The sequence below is a fragment of the Pavona decussata genome, unplaced genomic scaffold (assembly GCF_977016875.1).
Source record: "Pavona decussata unplaced genomic scaffold, jaPavDecu1.1 SCAFFOLD_193, whole genome shotgun sequence".
Taxonomy (NCBI): domain Eukaryota; kingdom Metazoa; phylum Cnidaria; class Anthozoa; order Scleractinia; family Agariciidae; genus Pavona; species Pavona decussata.
This window is the reverse complement of record NW_028145602.1, coordinates 179,009-195,078: the sequence shown is the minus strand read 5'-3', so window position 1 is coordinate 195,078 and position 16,070 is coordinate 179,009. Positions and strand designations below refer to the sequence as shown.

The 16,070-nt window shown below is 41.4% G+C and overlaps 2 protein-coding genes and 1 pseudogene across 3 annotated transcripts; 2 read left to right on the top strand and 1 right to left on the bottom strand.

Moving 5' to 3' along the window:
• Positions 1–526: 526 nt before the first annotated feature.
• Positions 527–11,566, bottom strand: LOC146461848 (selenoprotein F-like; annotated as a pseudogene). The gene is made up of 5 exons (XR_014857302.1): positions 11,298–11,566; positions 10,274–10,337; positions 9,955–10,004; positions 2,807–2,874; positions 527–1,384 (listed from the first exon to the last, which is right to left on the bottom strand). The product of XR_014857302.1 is annotated as a selenoprotein F-like (transcript).
• On the top strand, positions 2,916–8,890 carry LOC146461849 (uncharacterized). Its single transcript, XM_085086226.1, has one exon. The coding sequence runs from the start codon at positions 3,482–3,484 to the stop codon at positions 8,888–8,890; it is 5,409 nt and encodes a 1,802-aa protein (XP_084942352.1). The 5' UTR covers positions 2,916–3,481.
• Positions 11,567–11,892: 326 nt separating the features above from the next.
• LOC146461847 (uncharacterized) lies at positions 11,893–15,313 on the top strand. The gene has a single exon (XM_085086375.1). It carries the CDS (start codon positions 11,909–11,911, stop codon positions 13,298–13,300), a length of 1,392 nt encoding a protein of 463 aa, XP_084942501.1. The 5' UTR covers positions 11,893–11,908; the 3' UTR covers positions 13,301–15,313.
• Positions 15,314–16,070: the final 757 nt, after the last annotated feature.

Sequence of the window (16,070 nt, the reverse complement as noted above, 5' to 3'; positions counted from 1 at the left end):
TGGATTAACCTTCAAAATACTTCCAATAGACAGGTTTCTTAATTATTAATCTGCGATCAATTTCCAAATTTCCCACAAAAAAGCATTAAGTATGAAAACAGATCACAAAATCCGCATTTGAATTTCCCGAAAACGAATATACACCCTAATGAATGTAACACACATGCCAACTTGTCAAGAACTTGCAACTGGTGAAAAACTAAATGGTAGGCTGTTTACGTGGTCTGGATTATGACTTTGCAGTAGTATGTGCCTGCACTTTGCAATGGATGCCATGCTACCTCCTAGCTGCCACCAGCCCCCCTCTCTAATAAGCAAACTGGAAAGAAGTTGAGTAAGATTATGAATGACAAGGGAGTAAAAGGAGGGGAAGAAACAAGTCAACAGGAAACAGAGTAATAATCGAAGGGTCAACATCTTCAACATTCCCTCTCCCAACGCCACACAGATACACTGGTGGTCGAGAACTTTCAGTTGCTGCCAGAGGGACGGCAAAAAACAGGTCAAGATTAATACCACAGTGGCATCCACAAACAACGTTTATTGCATGATACCTGTTTACACCAGAGCTAAATACAAAACTAAATGGAACTTGCAGCATCAGTATCCTGTCAAAATCTCCGACTTCACAAGCTTATGAAGAGTTTACAGTAAAGTCATCATACAAACAGTAGAAACTTTAGCTGCTGCTCACAGCAAAAAGGCCTGATTTGAAATTGAGGTGTTAGGTTTTATTTAGCCTTATTTTTAGCCTGTTACAACCAAAACTGCTGAAACACTTTCAAGGATATGTTCATTTTTGGTCACATTAATTTTAGTCTATTCTAGTTATGAAAGTCTCGAATAAGTGTTGTGGTTCAATTTTATCCTTGGTTTAAATTTTGTTTCCCTTTGTTTTGGGGTATGGTAATGTATGATAATGAGTTTAAAACAATGGGAAATAAAAATTAAACGAAGGATAAAATTAAACCACAACATAAGCACCCAAAAGCTGACAAGCAAGTGTCTATTCTAATACTATTACTATTGAATTATCATAAAGTACAGCTAATTATTTTCACAAAGGATGTATATGTGAATGCCGAATTTTGTATTGTAACAAATGGTGAAACAAATGACAATGTCTGTGAACAGTATACATGTATGTGGAACTTAAAATAGTAATTTCAAGATTTGTATAAATATTTTCTTTACACAAGTGGTATTTGATGCAAGACCTTTACACAGCATTTCCTCCAACTTCACACACCAGACAGGTTTCAGGTGAAGTCTTCATGATACTGTACAAGGTTTCTCACAGTCTCCTCATCTTCTCTTCTCACTTTATTTCACAAGTCTTTCATTAAGAAATTCTTCCACACTGTCTGTATTCCATTTTTCAATGCTGAAAAAAAATAATGTTCAAAAACTCATAAATAATTCATAATTCCATTGACTTTTCAAATGGTCAATAATACATCACGTGCAGTGACTTTATATTGATAATCCTCCTCCATATTAGTATGTGGTGTTTTATCAGCTGATAAAGCACTCCTCGTTAGTATGCAGTGTTTTTCTCGTATGCAAATTTCCAACGTCCACAAAAGCATAATTGTTATGAGCTCTATTGACACATGCTTTTCCAGGAATGTTTTTGAAGCCATTCAAAAAACTCGCAGCACGTGTATTATCGGGTCTAGAACCACTCGGCTGCGCCATGTGGTTTTAAACCCGATAATACACTCCTGCTTGTTTTTTAAACATTACTTAATAATAGTTTTATAAAATTGTACATTGACTTCTTTTGTGACTCTAACTGGTGTTGAAAAGTTCATGAAAGTGTTGCACGAATTACTTTTACTAGAAAGGGTTGGCACGTAGGTAGACAACAGGAAAAGTCAGACTCATGCCCCAACTCACCCACAAGGTACAATGCAACTAGAGTGGTTATAAAAATTAACCCCCACTACTGCAGGGAGGTACTGAGTATGTCCTGTATCAGATTACACAGCCACATGCTACGAAGATGTACTGAACTCAAGTATGCCCTGTTTTTCAGTGATAAGTAGTATTGTAACCTACACACACTCAGTAAAACATTAAAAAGCATATTAATAATTAAACTTTTGGAGCACTCAGGGCTGGTAAATAATACGTCAACTTGTGAGCTGTATACAATGGTGAAACTGACTTTGTTTGCCTCATGCTGGCTGCCATATTGCATACATCAAAGGTGCAATTTCTTCTGAAAACCGTGTGAAACTTTTTGCACTTTTTTTGCTGTAAATGACATAGTGATGAGCAGATTATTTAAGTGACACTGATGTTCTGGATAGAATATGGACCAATTCTATCAAAGAAGGTCTGTTGTCCATGTCTGAATTCAATGGCGATGAAAACTCCGATGAATGGGAAGACTCAGATGAAGATGTTGATGCACAGGAGTGCCGCAGCAAAAGGGTCATAACACTCGTTACTTCCTCCAAGATGGGACGCTACATTACAATTTCATCAATGAAAGGAAGAGAGGCAATCTTTATGTTAAAAAGAGGAGGTTGGGAGGAAGGGTGGGGAGCTTCCACCTCTTTGCAATCTTGCTTTTGAATAATAATAAGCAATCAAGTAAAATTTTTCTTGCATCTTCCACTTCCCACCATGTTGCAAAACCATTTTCTAAAAATTCCTTTCATCTGGTGTTCCCCATCACTGGTCATACCATGATTTTAAAACGGGAAACAAGAATGAATAACCTGATGAGCCACTGGGATCTCTGATACACAGAAAAGTTATACTCCTCTGAAACACTGAATTTTAAACTTGTACCCACCTTAGAACTTCTTTAATGTCATTACTTTCATCATGAAGCTTAAGAACTGGATCGGCTCCTCGCACAAACTGGAAAACAACAAAAGGGCAAAATAAGCATGGGTAATCAAATGATGACTGTCGGGAAAGAAGCACTGATGTGCGTGACGTAGAATATTAACTTGGAAATTTGATGAACAATGTCACGAAATAGTAACGCGAGCAATACTTTAAAATTAGTGAGCAAAGCAGATTGCACAATTGTACTCCGGGAAAGTCCGAAGTTAATACACTGCATGACAATGATGTAACTGCACGCGTAGACCCGCGTAGTATTAAGCTAAATAAGGAAGAGAAACGCGTGTAATTGTGTAATTGAAATCAAATTTAGTAGCATTACAATAGTATAGCCTTGGGATTATACTGTGCTCGTGATCGTAGTAAAAATACTTGTTGCGCAAATAGAACCTAGAAAATCTTAGTACAATTGTAATGTAAGATCAGATCGAATAAGAACGAATTGTGAACGGAACTGTGCATCGCGAATATTGTAGATTGGATCAGAGATTGTCAGATTGTGAATGTTAAATAAATCTTCAGAAAAGGAAAGAATTACAGTCCTCTTCAGTTTGTGAACCGGCAAGTGCGGAGTTCATGAAAGATTCCGCGACACTTGGTCCTTCGAGCCGGATTGGAAATGACCGCGGAGGTTGGAAAAAAGAAAAAGCGACGAGGAGGCCATCGATTGTACCTTGCTGGAATCCTCCCAGATGTAGAAGCCAGTCTTGAACATTACACCGTGGAAAGGAAGGCAGAGCTGGCGAAATGGAAACACACGCTAAACGAGCAGTTGGAAAAGATAGCGCCCCTCGACTTAGAGATCCTGGCCTTGATGGGAGACGACGAAAAGGTGACGGAGGAGGATATGGCCAGAGAGATAGACGAGAGCAGCCGTCTTGCGTCGGACATAAAGTGCAAGTTGGCTGCGATCGAAGAACTGTTAACCGCACCGCAAATACCACAAGTACAAAATGTACCGCAGCACCAGAATTCGCCGCCAATGCAGACCGGACAAGCAAGCCAGCATAAATCCGTCCGAGCGAGACTGCCGAAATTGGAGGTGCGTAAATTTGACGGAAAAGTGCACGAGTGGCAAGAGTTTTGGGACTCGTTTGAGAGCGCCATACATCGAAATGACATGCTAGAAAACGTCGACAAGTTTTCTTATCTTAGAGGTTTGCTTGTGGGACCGGCCAGATCGGCGATCGCGGGTTTCGCTTTAACGTCCGCAAACTATCAAGCAGCGGTGGAACTGTTGAACAAACGATATGGAAAGAAGGAGGCGATCCAGCGAGCGTACGTGAATGAACTTTTGAATGTTCAACCTGTATACAACGAGAGAGACGCGCCGAGACTGCGGAGCTTGTACGATTTCCTGGAAACCAAACACACAGCCTTGCAAGCACTTGGAGTAGACGAGACCACTTATTCAGCGATAGTTGTACCATCTGTCCTGGAAAAATTGCCGCAGACGCTGCGTTTGACCATTACGCGAGGTAAAGATCATCATCAGTGGAACTTGAGAGACTTGTTGGAAGGCCTGGAACAAGAAGTAGAATTACGAGAAGAGTACAATGACAGCGCACGTCAAAAGAACTCGGCTGGAGACTTCCGGAGAAAAAACAATGTAGCCACACTGTATGCAGGAAACACACGGAAAGCGGCGAAAGAAACGAACTGTGCCTTCTGTTTAGGAGAGCATCCACACGAAGACTGCAGAAAGGTCCAGGACATCGAGGAGCGTAAGCAATTGTTGTTTAAATACGGTAGATGCTTTAAATGTTTAAGAAAGGGACATTTATCCAAAGACTGTACTGATCGTAGTGTAACATGTAAGCGTTGTAATTGTAAACATCATTCGGCGATTTGCATCGCCTCCCAAGGGAATTTAAGAACGACAGAAATCGGAACCCAAGGGGCCCAGGGTGGTGCAGAACTAGTGGGAAATAGTATGCACGTCGGGACTGGGAACAGTGTAGCCTTACAAACGGCTCAGGCTCAACTAGCGGGGAAGGGTCGCGCTAGAATTAGAGTGCTTTTTGATTCGGCTAGTCATAAGTCCTTTGTCACTTCCCGCGCGGTAGAATCGTTCGGATTGCGATCTGTTAGAAGGGAATGGTTGACTGTTAACACCTTTGGCCAAAGGGCTACTGGATCAAACCTGCGGGATGTAGTTGAAATAGATTTGACCCCAGTGGGTGGGGGGAAGGTTATGCGCATCGAAGCTTTTATTGTTCCCGAAATTTCGCGCGTGCAGAACGAACATCTGGAAATTGCGCGTAAGGACTACCCGCATTTGGCGCAAATATGGCTGTCCGACGTTTGCAAGGGAAGCGAACAGTTAGAGATAGATGTATTGATAGGGGCAGACTATTTGTGGAGTTTTCAGACAGGCAAGATAGTCCGGGGGGAGGTAGACGAGCCAGTCGCAGTAGAGACAGAGTTAGGATGGGTTCTCTCCGGACCCTTGACATTTAAACAGCCAGCAGATAGACCGCAGGAAGTTAACGTAAATTTTGTTGGCAGAGACAGTGTATCATTAGAGAGTTTAGAAGGGAATGTCCAAAGGTTGTGGGACTTAGAAACCCTAGGAATTAAAGAGAGTGATGGAGTGTATGAAGAGTTTGTAGACAGTATTGCCTTCAACGGTAATAGGTATTCAGTTAAGCTCCCCTGGAAGGAAGGTCAGGATAGTTTGCCAAGCAATTACGAGTTGAGTTTGTCGCGCATGAAGAGTCAGATTAGGAAGCTTAGAAAGGAACCAGACATTTTGCAGGAGTACGACTCAGTTATAAAGGAACAGTTAGATTCGGGAGTGATAGAGAAAGTCGCACAGTTAGAAGAGACAGATAGGGGTCACTATATTCCCCATTTAGCAGTCATACGCAGAGAGGCGAGCACCACGAAACTGAGAGTTGTGTATGACGCGTCCGCAAAGGCAGGAAAGGGGGGGACATCTCTGAACGATTGCCTACACAAGGGACCCTCCCTCAACCCTTTATTGTTTGACATCCTGCTTAGATTCAGAGAGAAGAGAGTGGCGTTGATAGGGGACATAGAAAAGGCGTTTCTTAACATTGAGGTAGACAGTGCAGACAGGGATTATCTTAGATTTTTGTGGTTAGAAAACGTGCGCGATCCTTGTAGTCGAATTGCAGTGTACCGCTTTTGCCGTGTTGTGTTCGGTTTAAATGCGTCTCCGTTTCTGTTAAACGCCACGCTGAGACACCACATTTCGAAGTTTAAGGATGAAGACCCAGAATTTGTGCGAAAGATGATCGAAGGTTTCTACGTTGACGACTTGGTAACGGGCGATAGCAACACAAGCGACACGTACACATTGTACGAGAAATCCAAACAGAGGATGGCCAGTGGGGGTTTCAAATTGAGAAGAAAGTGGATGACGAATGACAAAGTGTTGAGAGAACGCATTGCGCAGATTGAGAGTAACGCAACGGAAAGCGCGATCGTGACCAGCGAAGAAGAGAGCTACGCAAAGTTCATCTTAGGTTCGGGGCAGGCTAGCAAGAGTTGTCCAAAGGTCTTGGGGCTTCCGTGGGATTGTGAGAAAGATGTTATTCAGTTTAGTTTTGAGAAGCTTGCAAGCAAAGCCCTGGACATGCACCCGACCAAGCGAAGTTTGTTAAGTCTGCTAGCAAGCATTTTTGACCCCCTGGGAATCATTAGCCCCATCATTGTGTGCATGAAAATATTGTTTCAAGAATTGTGTTGTGAAAATTTCGACTGGGATAGTAAACTCGAGGGGAAAGTAAAGAAAAAATGGGACGAATGGATTGAAGACTTATCCAAAATAAGGGGTATTACGATCAGTAGGTGTATTTGGGACCATCCAAAACAAGAGGTGCTTAATTGTTACTTGCATAGGTTCGGCGATGCCAGTAACAAAGCTTACTGCGCTGTTGTGTACTTGGTATACAACACGCCAGTAGGGGTTTTCGTGAGAATGTTGACCTCAAGGTCACGGGTAGCACCTCTGAAAGCGTTAACTATTCCCCGTCTAGAACTCATGTCCGCTAGAATTTTGGCGCAATTAATGAACACCGTGATGAAAGCATTAGAAACGGAAGTGAAGCTCAGCGGAACCAGATACTGGTTGGATAGCAAAACTGCTCTCTGCTGGATTCGAAACGGGGGGGAGTGGAAACAATTTGTCCGTCACAGGGTAAACGAAATTCTGAAGCTCACAAAGAAAGAAGACTGGAGATATTACCCTGGTGAGCAGAACCCGGCAGATGTTGGTTCCAGAGGAGCGCTTGGATCGAAACTAAAAGATGACGAGCTGTGGTGGAACGGACCGCAATGGTTGTCAGAAGGAGAAGACAGGTGGCCACGCGTAGAGAGTGTCGTCAGCACACCAGAAAGTGAAGAAGAAGCTAAGAAGACCGCCAACGTGATGGTAGTAGACGTTCAGAACCAACCCAGTGTTGCAAATCTTGTTGACATCAATCGCCATGGAAGGCTAGAGAAGCTACTCAGAGTGACAGCATGGGTGTTCCGTTTTATCCGAAATTCGAGACCGAACCGAACCGAGACAGCTAGACGGAAGGGAAGACTGACACGAGAAGAATTAGTCGGGGCCGAAAGTGAATGGGTGAAAGCGGCGCAAGCTGACCTGAGAAGTAAGGGTAACTTCCAACAGCTAAAGACCGAGCTCGGCCTAGAAGAGAGTGCAGGAATTCTGAGATGTGCCGGAAGACTCGTCAATTCAGATTTGGAGTTTGATGCGCGAAGACCAGTCATTCTCCCAAGGGATCACGCGTTAAGCATTATGCTCATAGAAGAGTGTCACAAGAAGGTGTTGCACAGTGGTGTGAGAGCGACGCTTGCGGAGTTGAGGTCGAGGTATTGGATCCCGAAGGGCAGACAGTGCGTGAAAAAGGTTTTGAGCAAATGCGTAATCTGCAAGAAACAAGAAGGGAAGGCTTACAGCGCGCCGCAGACCGCCGCATTGCCAGATTTTAGAGTAAGAGAAGCGCCAGCGTTTTCGAAAGTAGGCGTAGATTTTGCGGGTCCGCTCTATGTTAAGGCACAAGCTGGGGGAATGAGAAAGGCGTACATTGCATTGTTTTCCTGCTGCGTAACTAGAGCGATACATTTAGAATTAGTTGAAGACCTATCTTCCGAGGCCTTCAGACGAGCGTTAAGAAGATTTTCAGCGAGACGAGGCACGCCGACATTGATCGTATCAGACAACGCGAAAACCTTCCAAGCGACCGAAAAAGCGCTTAACAATCTTTTTAGCCACCCAGAGGTAGCTAGTGAGCTAGACAGACAGCGAATTGAGTGGAGGTTTAATTTAGAGAGATCGCCCTGGTGGGGAGGATTTTTCGAGAGAATGGTTGGAAGTGTGAAAGCTTGTCTCAGGAAGGTGTTAGGAAATGCACGACTTACATTTGACGAGCTGCGAACGGTGTTAGTGGAGGTAGAAGGAACGTTAAATTCCCGTCCGCTTACGTACGAGTACAATGAGGTAGAACATGAAGCTTTAACACCTTCACATTTAATCCTTGGTAGAAGGATTAAGTCTATGCCAGACGAGATAGCGGAAGAGCCAGAAGCGAACGAGAGTAGTTGTTCAGAGAGGTTTAGATATTTGACAGTGAAGTTAGCGCATTTTTGGAAGAGATGGAGAAACGAGTACCTGGTGAATCTAAGGGAGTTTCACCGCCTGAAGGTAGATCGCAAAGACAGGCAGATTCAGACAGGAGACGTAGTAACTGTGTTTGAGGAAGACAAAAAGAGAGGAGAGTGGAAAATTGCAGTGGTTGAGAGTCTTATCAAGGGCACAGATAACGTTGTTAGGGGAGCAAACATAAGAGTCATTGTCAAGGGTAGACCGATGCGTATTTCCCGACCAGTTCAAAAGTTGTACCCCTTAGAAGTAAAATGTGCCATACAAGGGAACGGCCAAATTGGTCAAACTGGGAACCGTAAATTTGAACGGGATCATACTACACCTCTTAGACGTAACCCTAGCAGATCTGCTGCTTTAGATGCTAGGTGGAAATCGAAACATATGCTTTGACTCGTAGACGAGTCAAGGGGGGGAGAGTGTCGGGAAAGAAGCACTGATGTGCGTGACGTAGAATATTAACTTGGAAATTTGATGAACAATGTCACGAAATAGTAACGCGAGCAATACTTTAAAATTAGTGAGCAAAGCAGATTGCACAATTGTACTCCGGGAAAGTCCGAAGTTAATACACTGCATGACAATGATGTAACTGCACGCGTAGACCCGCGTAGTATTAAGCTAAATAAGGAAGAGAAACGCGTGTAATTGTGTAATTGAAATCAAATTTAGTAGCATTACAATAGTATAGCCTTGGGATTATACTGTGCTCGTGATCGTAGTAAAAATACTTGTTGCGCAAATAGAACCTAGAAAATCTTAGTACAATTGTAATGTAAGATCAGATCGAATAAGAACGAATTGTGAACGGAACTGTGCATCGCGAATATTGTAGATTGGATCAGAGATTGTCAGATTGTGAATGTTAAATAAATCTTCAGAAAAGGAAAGAATTACAGTCCTCTTCAGTTTGTGAACCGGCAAGTGCGGAGTTCATGAAAGATTCCGCGACAATGACAAGTGAATTAGGAAATAATTTCAAGGACATTTTGTCAAAATCCTAATAATTTTAAGGCTTGGGAAAATATTAGAAGTATGACACAACGCAAGTGAAATATTATTTCCTTATTTCACAAGTATATTATTTGATGACCTTTTATATGATGGGTGACATATTACACTCACAATAATTATTATTGCAAGTTTTTGACTTGTTTATTGTATTAAGAAATGTTGCCATAACGATTTTGTAATTTCACATGAAAAATTGTAAGCTGAAATTTTGCAAATCAAATGAAATTAACATGTTACAAGTGCGTAACAGTAACATCTAAACTGGGGTTCTGAGTTGAGAACTCAGCTGAAGACCTGTTGACGTAGGGTAGCCTCAATGCCTGCTCTTCACCAGCAAGTAAGGCAGAGATGAATGAGTACACTGCTGAGCTACATGTCACAGTTATGGTACTTCAATTCTCAATAATTTGTATTGAAAGTAGTAATATATCTGGACCACTCACATTTATCCTAAGATTAGGAAACTTAGCAGGCCTCTCACTGCGGACAAAGGCTGCAAAACACAAACAAAGAAACTGTTCAAATAAAATCTCAATTTGACTGCCATAAAATGCTTAAGCACCCCCCTCCCCCACATTTATAAGCCCATCTACCTGTCAACAAAAAAAGGCAATAACTCTGGCTATAATTCCCCTCTACTTTTCTCCCATGTTTCCTTAACATAAACACCTTCACAAAACGCTGCAACTTCAAAAAATTATATAGGTGTTACCTTATTTCTTAGCATTTATGGTAATAACATTAACATTATTTTACTCTTACCCTGTATTTGTGGGAACCTTCCCAACTTTCAGTTGCACACTTCAAGAGTGCCAAAAGCATACCGCTAAATGGAAATAAAGGGAAATATATTACAATGACATTTAAATAAACCTCTCTGCCCCATTCCCCATGACAAATTAATGGCATTTTCCCCTTGCACAATAGAGCAGTTTCAACTGTTATTGAACTGCTTTTGTAAGGTTCTAAACCCAATTATGAATGTAATTTAGGGATAGGCAATGGATAAGACTACAAGTAGCCTTTATATCTCTCAGGAAAAGTAGAGTGTGCAAAACAGGTAGGCAGATGCAAATGATACCTCATCGATGAGACACGAGACACGGGGAAGGACAGGAAAAGTGATATTTTTTTTACACACTCACATGTTTCTTCACCCACTTTACTATTTTGATGAGAAATAAGAGACTAGTTGTAGTCAATCAAGACATCATCTACTGCTTTTATCTTAAGTATTTTAAAGTCTTAATGGTACAGGTCCAAGTTCTGACACTTCAAAGCTGACTGGGAATGAAACAATAGGCCTTATCACGGTTTTTGACGCCATTTTGACGAGTAGGAAAATAGGCTTGAAATAACAGTGTTTGTATAGAAATCCGATGCCAAATAATTTTCATAAAACATCGCTTCTGAAAAATTCATGGATTGGAAACTTTCGGCACTAGGGAAAAAGGATTTTAAGAAAAAACTTGGAGGGATGTAGCTATGCCATGCCAGAGAGCGTCCAGTCGTGTTTTGAACTTTCCATACATTTCCCTGTATTTTTTTCCTGCGAACTATTTTTAGTAGCAGTTCACGGCTGGTTCGGTATACAAACAAATGTATGGAAAGAGAAAAAATGAAAAAAGAAGGCAACATGGCGCCGGTGACGTCACATGCATGCAAACTCAAAAGAAGGCATAAGGTGATAAGGCAAGTTCCATCGGAAACAAATTTATCAAAAAACAAAAACTATCCTGCATAACACAACTCTGGCATTAAGCAATAAATATAACATAATCCAAACCTTCGTAGTTTCTTCCTGTCCATCAGCATGGCAGCACTTTCGACAATTCTGTTCAAGCGATGGTTCCGATGCAAGATTGAAAGGTTTTAATTCATCGCATGAGCTACAGAGCAGATTAACTGAAAATCCCAAGTCTCTACATTGTTCAGGAGTTAATTCTGATACAGTGAACTGAATGAGCGCCAAAAAAACAGAAAGAAAGGGAGACAAATAACTCGTCCAATCCATTTTGAACAACGCAAGGAAATAATCTACCAGCCCCAGACCTCACACGGTCATCTCAGGCACAGTTTGGAAGAATCTGTAGTCATGCAAAGCAACGTAAAATAAAGTTTAGCCAGGGATTTTGAAGCTTCACTTGAGAAATGTTTCAAAATTATCATATCCTGGGATCTGGCATGGGAACTGAATACTCTGATTTTTTTCTAGAATGGACTATCTCTAGAAATAAAGAGCTTTCTCGTCACGCTTTCTCATCCTGACGTGACGAAACATAACGTGACAAAAAGAATCAGAGGTCTCTCGGGACTTCTCGGGACTGCGACACGCTACACGCGTGACTTTCGCGCGCTTTTATGCACCAGCGGCGCGGGCGCGGCCGGCGGCACTGCATGCAACAGATCAGCCATAACAGCAGTAACATGTCGCTTTCAAGCATCATCAGAAATCAAGGAAACGAGTATTTTCGTCAAGCCTGCTCGGGCAAAAACTTAGACTTACAGAAAACAAGGGAACTTTACGATCAGGCATTGACCCGTTATTGCAAAGCCAAGGAAAAGGCTGAAAATCCCGAAGACGAATGTTCTGCTTCCAAGAATATTGGCAAGGCCGCACGAAGAATTTCCGGAGTACTGACTCAACAGCTGGAAAGCTATCAGACCATTCTCCACTACCAACATGAAGCGATCAAAGGATTGTGTGCTGCTTACAACCGAAGCGAAGACTGTAAACCGATGCAGTGGCGAAACGAAGTTCTAGAAACACTCAGTCTTTGTTTACAAGAAGTGATCGATTCGTGTGATGCATTTCACACCGACGTCAAAATTTATCAAATGGAGCGGCTCGTTGTGATAACGACTGTGGAGAGAGCGACGGCTGATCTGCAACTGAGGTTGGCGAGGCTCTACTTCTACGACGGCGCCACCAAACTTCAAAATGGCGATTACAAAACGTGCCTTTCACGTATGAGAGATTGCTATCGGCCTATCGAGGAAGTCAAACGTTTGGCTCATATTACAGGCGACGAACTGGAAGATTTGTTACAGGAAGGCGAAACATTAGAAAAAGACGTGTTGTATCACACATGCTCTGCTTCATCAATGCAAGCTCGCCTGCAGGGAGATCACCTTCTCACGGTGGCCTTGGAAGACGAAGAAGAACTAGACATCACGTTGGTTTTCGAGGTGATTGACTGGTACAAACAAGCTGTGCTTCTTGCAAGGGAGATTGAAATAGAGCAGGAGGCCATGGCAGAGAGCAGGCTGGGGGTGGTCTATGACAAGGTGCTAAAGCTCACTCACCGTGCTAAAGATTACTTCAATCATACCATGCAGCTCGTTGAGTCCATGAAGCCACGTGTCTTTACCTTGTGTGACTGGTATAAAGAGTGCGTCACTACCCTGCAGAGATACCAGGAAGAAGTTCGGCAGCGAGATGAAGAAGAGAAGAGAAAGGTACGGGCTAAGTATCTGGAGGAGCTCAAAGAAGAGCTAGAAGATATAAAGAAAAACAACACCAGCGCTGTTGCATTGATCAAGCATGTATACACCAGCTACCCTCCAAAATCTTCTTCCTGGGAGAAACCTACTGATGATGAAATGACCAAGTGGGACTCTCTGGAACGGGGCACAAAGGATTACAAGAAGCTGCTTCTTAAGGCACTGGCTGTTTTCCATCCCGACAAAGTGGATGATAAGGAACATGGCATGAAGTGGAAGGTGCTCAGTGAGGAGATTACCAAAATGATCACAAATTATTATGAAAGCACAAAGTTTTCATGTTAAACTTTGGTGACAGAACAACTTGCCAAGTGTTTGCTAGTCGTCATCTAATCATCGGCTATTATGGTGTCTCAAAGTATGTCACTTTAAGATCTTTTGATCTTTAGGGTATGTGGATTGCCTTTATCGGAAAGATGGTCTGATCTTTATAAATATAATATGTTATTATATTGACATATTTTGGATCACAAAAAGGTGCATAGATTTTAGTAGTTTGTTCTGAAATATTGTGAAGAAAAAAATTAATCATATATTTCCATGTAGAGGAGGGACAAAGTTAGACTTTGGGTGGTACACCACTTCCCAAAATCTGATGCTACATCTTGGGTGTGGTACTTTGGCTTTTTCATTGCTCGAAAAATTTTTATTTGGCTGGTTTTTTCATCCAACTCTATACATAACATGTATTCATCCTGCACTTTCCTCACCAAGTGACCAATGGCATGATCAACACTTTTTTAGTACGGTGTAGGAAGTTTCTAGTGGATTACAACACGGCACAATGTGCAGGAGACTCACATTCTTGAGTGCCTGTTACCTCAAACCTTCATTGCTGTGTTCAGACCTGATTTTCTCCGACATGACTTGATGGCTATGATTCGTTCATCACACTTCATAAATGATCAGGCAGCAGTGAAGGAAATTCCACCATAAAACGAGACCACAGTACAAATGATTACTTCCTGAAATATAAACATCCAGTACATATAACTATAGATCTTAGTGTAGTGCACACTACTGAATTTCTCAACCAGAAATTGCTGCCTGTGGTATAGCTGTCATAATTCACAATCTGAAAGAAAATGATGAATGAAATTCACAGATCCTTTCTACAGGTATACATATATGAATGTTCATATTTCAGGATGTCACTAGTTATGCTGTGGAATGATCTTGTGATGGAATTTGTTCACTATTGCCTGATCATTAGTGGGTGATAAGGGTTAAACCATCAGATCATTTTGAAACATCCAGATCTGTACAGAGCACTGACAATGGGAAAAAGCTTCAGCAAAAGTTTCCCTTGGAAAGTCTTTTTTGGTAAATCATGCCTCTGGGTATCTTGAACTTCAAGGTGTTCAAGATAATGAGTCTTCTGTGGTTTGTTGGAACATTTCCTTTGACTATCTAGTGCTGTGATATTCAAGTTTAAAGTTTGGGAGGTTGCTGTTTTATAATTTAACTGGAATATGTTAAGACACTTCAATAGCACTAGTGTAGTTGGTGCCAACTTTTGAACCTACAGTTTTTATTTGTCAGAAGTATCTAGAGTAGCTTGTATTGTTCAGGTTTTATGGTGTATATTAAGCTTCTTTTTTTTTATTAAGATGTTCTGTTAAATATTCACTTCTAAAATAAGGAAGAATTATTGAAAAAGTAAATTCTCTGAAGCCAAAATAATATGAAACTGTAATTACACAAAGGAAGGGTTACAAAAATTAATATTGATATTTAGCCTTGTTGAACATTTTATTGCAGTAATAAGAGTTGTTGACAACTTTTGAACTACAGTTTTCATTTGTCAAAAATTATATAGAGTAGCTGGCATAGTTTGGGTTTATGATGCATAATTTAGTTATTTTTTATCATAATAAAAGTGTAGTGTAATTACACAAAGGTTTACTTTACTTTACTTTATAATTTGTCAGTGATGACAAAAGACGAATTTTTATCATGGTTTGTACCTTTTTTTGGACCTTGAAAAAAGTGAAAGCACTGTGTCAGCATTCAGTTTCATTCGCTTGTGAGTTCCTGTGTACAAACAGGTGTATTAATGTTGTGAAGGGAAGACCTTACTTTTTTGTCAGTGATGACAAAAGACGAACTTTTATCGTAATAAAAGTGTTTTGTCAAAAAATGTACTTGAAATAATTATTTACAAGAATTGAACCTTAAAATACATTTACACAAAGAAAGCATTTGAATTTATTGTTATCAGCCTTCTTGTACATTTATCAGGAAACCCACAATTCAAGTTTTGTTATTTAGTGTATTAAACATAGAGCAATGCTGCAATGGACAATGTATTTATTACATAATTTTATGGTGTCCATCGATCAAAGTCTGATCAGCATAATGGAGAGGAGAGGGTGGAATTTGCCCTTGAAAGTTGAAAACCTTTTTTTCGGCTTCTTTTGCAATGCAGGATTCTTTTTCCTTACATTTTGGTTTTGCACGATTTTTTTCCTGTTTATGGACTCTCTCCCACCCCCCGCTGCCCCCTTCACATTTCTAATGGTGCATCTCTCACGTCCTGCTAATTACAGTGTATCACTTCCACAGTCTGTGGGGAAGATATCGCACAGATTGGGTGTGATCACATAACTTGCACAAGGGTGGGGCTGTTCAAAAGGGCACACTATCCTCTCAATCACTATCATAAAGTACAGGACAATAATTAATACTTTCTAGCTGCCTTACCACATTCCTTCACTTCAAATCAACTGTCCACCCAGCCCTAGCTTAGCGAGGTTTTGCGAGTCACATATTTCTAGTTACATAATTAATTTTACGGTGTCCATCAATCAAAGTCTGATCAGTCTGATCAGTATAATGGAGAGGGGGATGGAGGAATCTGCCCTTGAAAGTTGAAACAGGAGCCTATAACTTTCAGGTTGGAGTGTTTAACTGTCCTCTATGCATTTTCAGAGATCTAAGAATAAGAACGTGGATTCCTTGGTGTACACCAAGTGTTTCTACTCCCCCCCCCCCCCCCCCCTCCCTCCTCGCTGCGCGATAAGCTTGTACCAAGTCCCCGCCGTATGAGAGTATC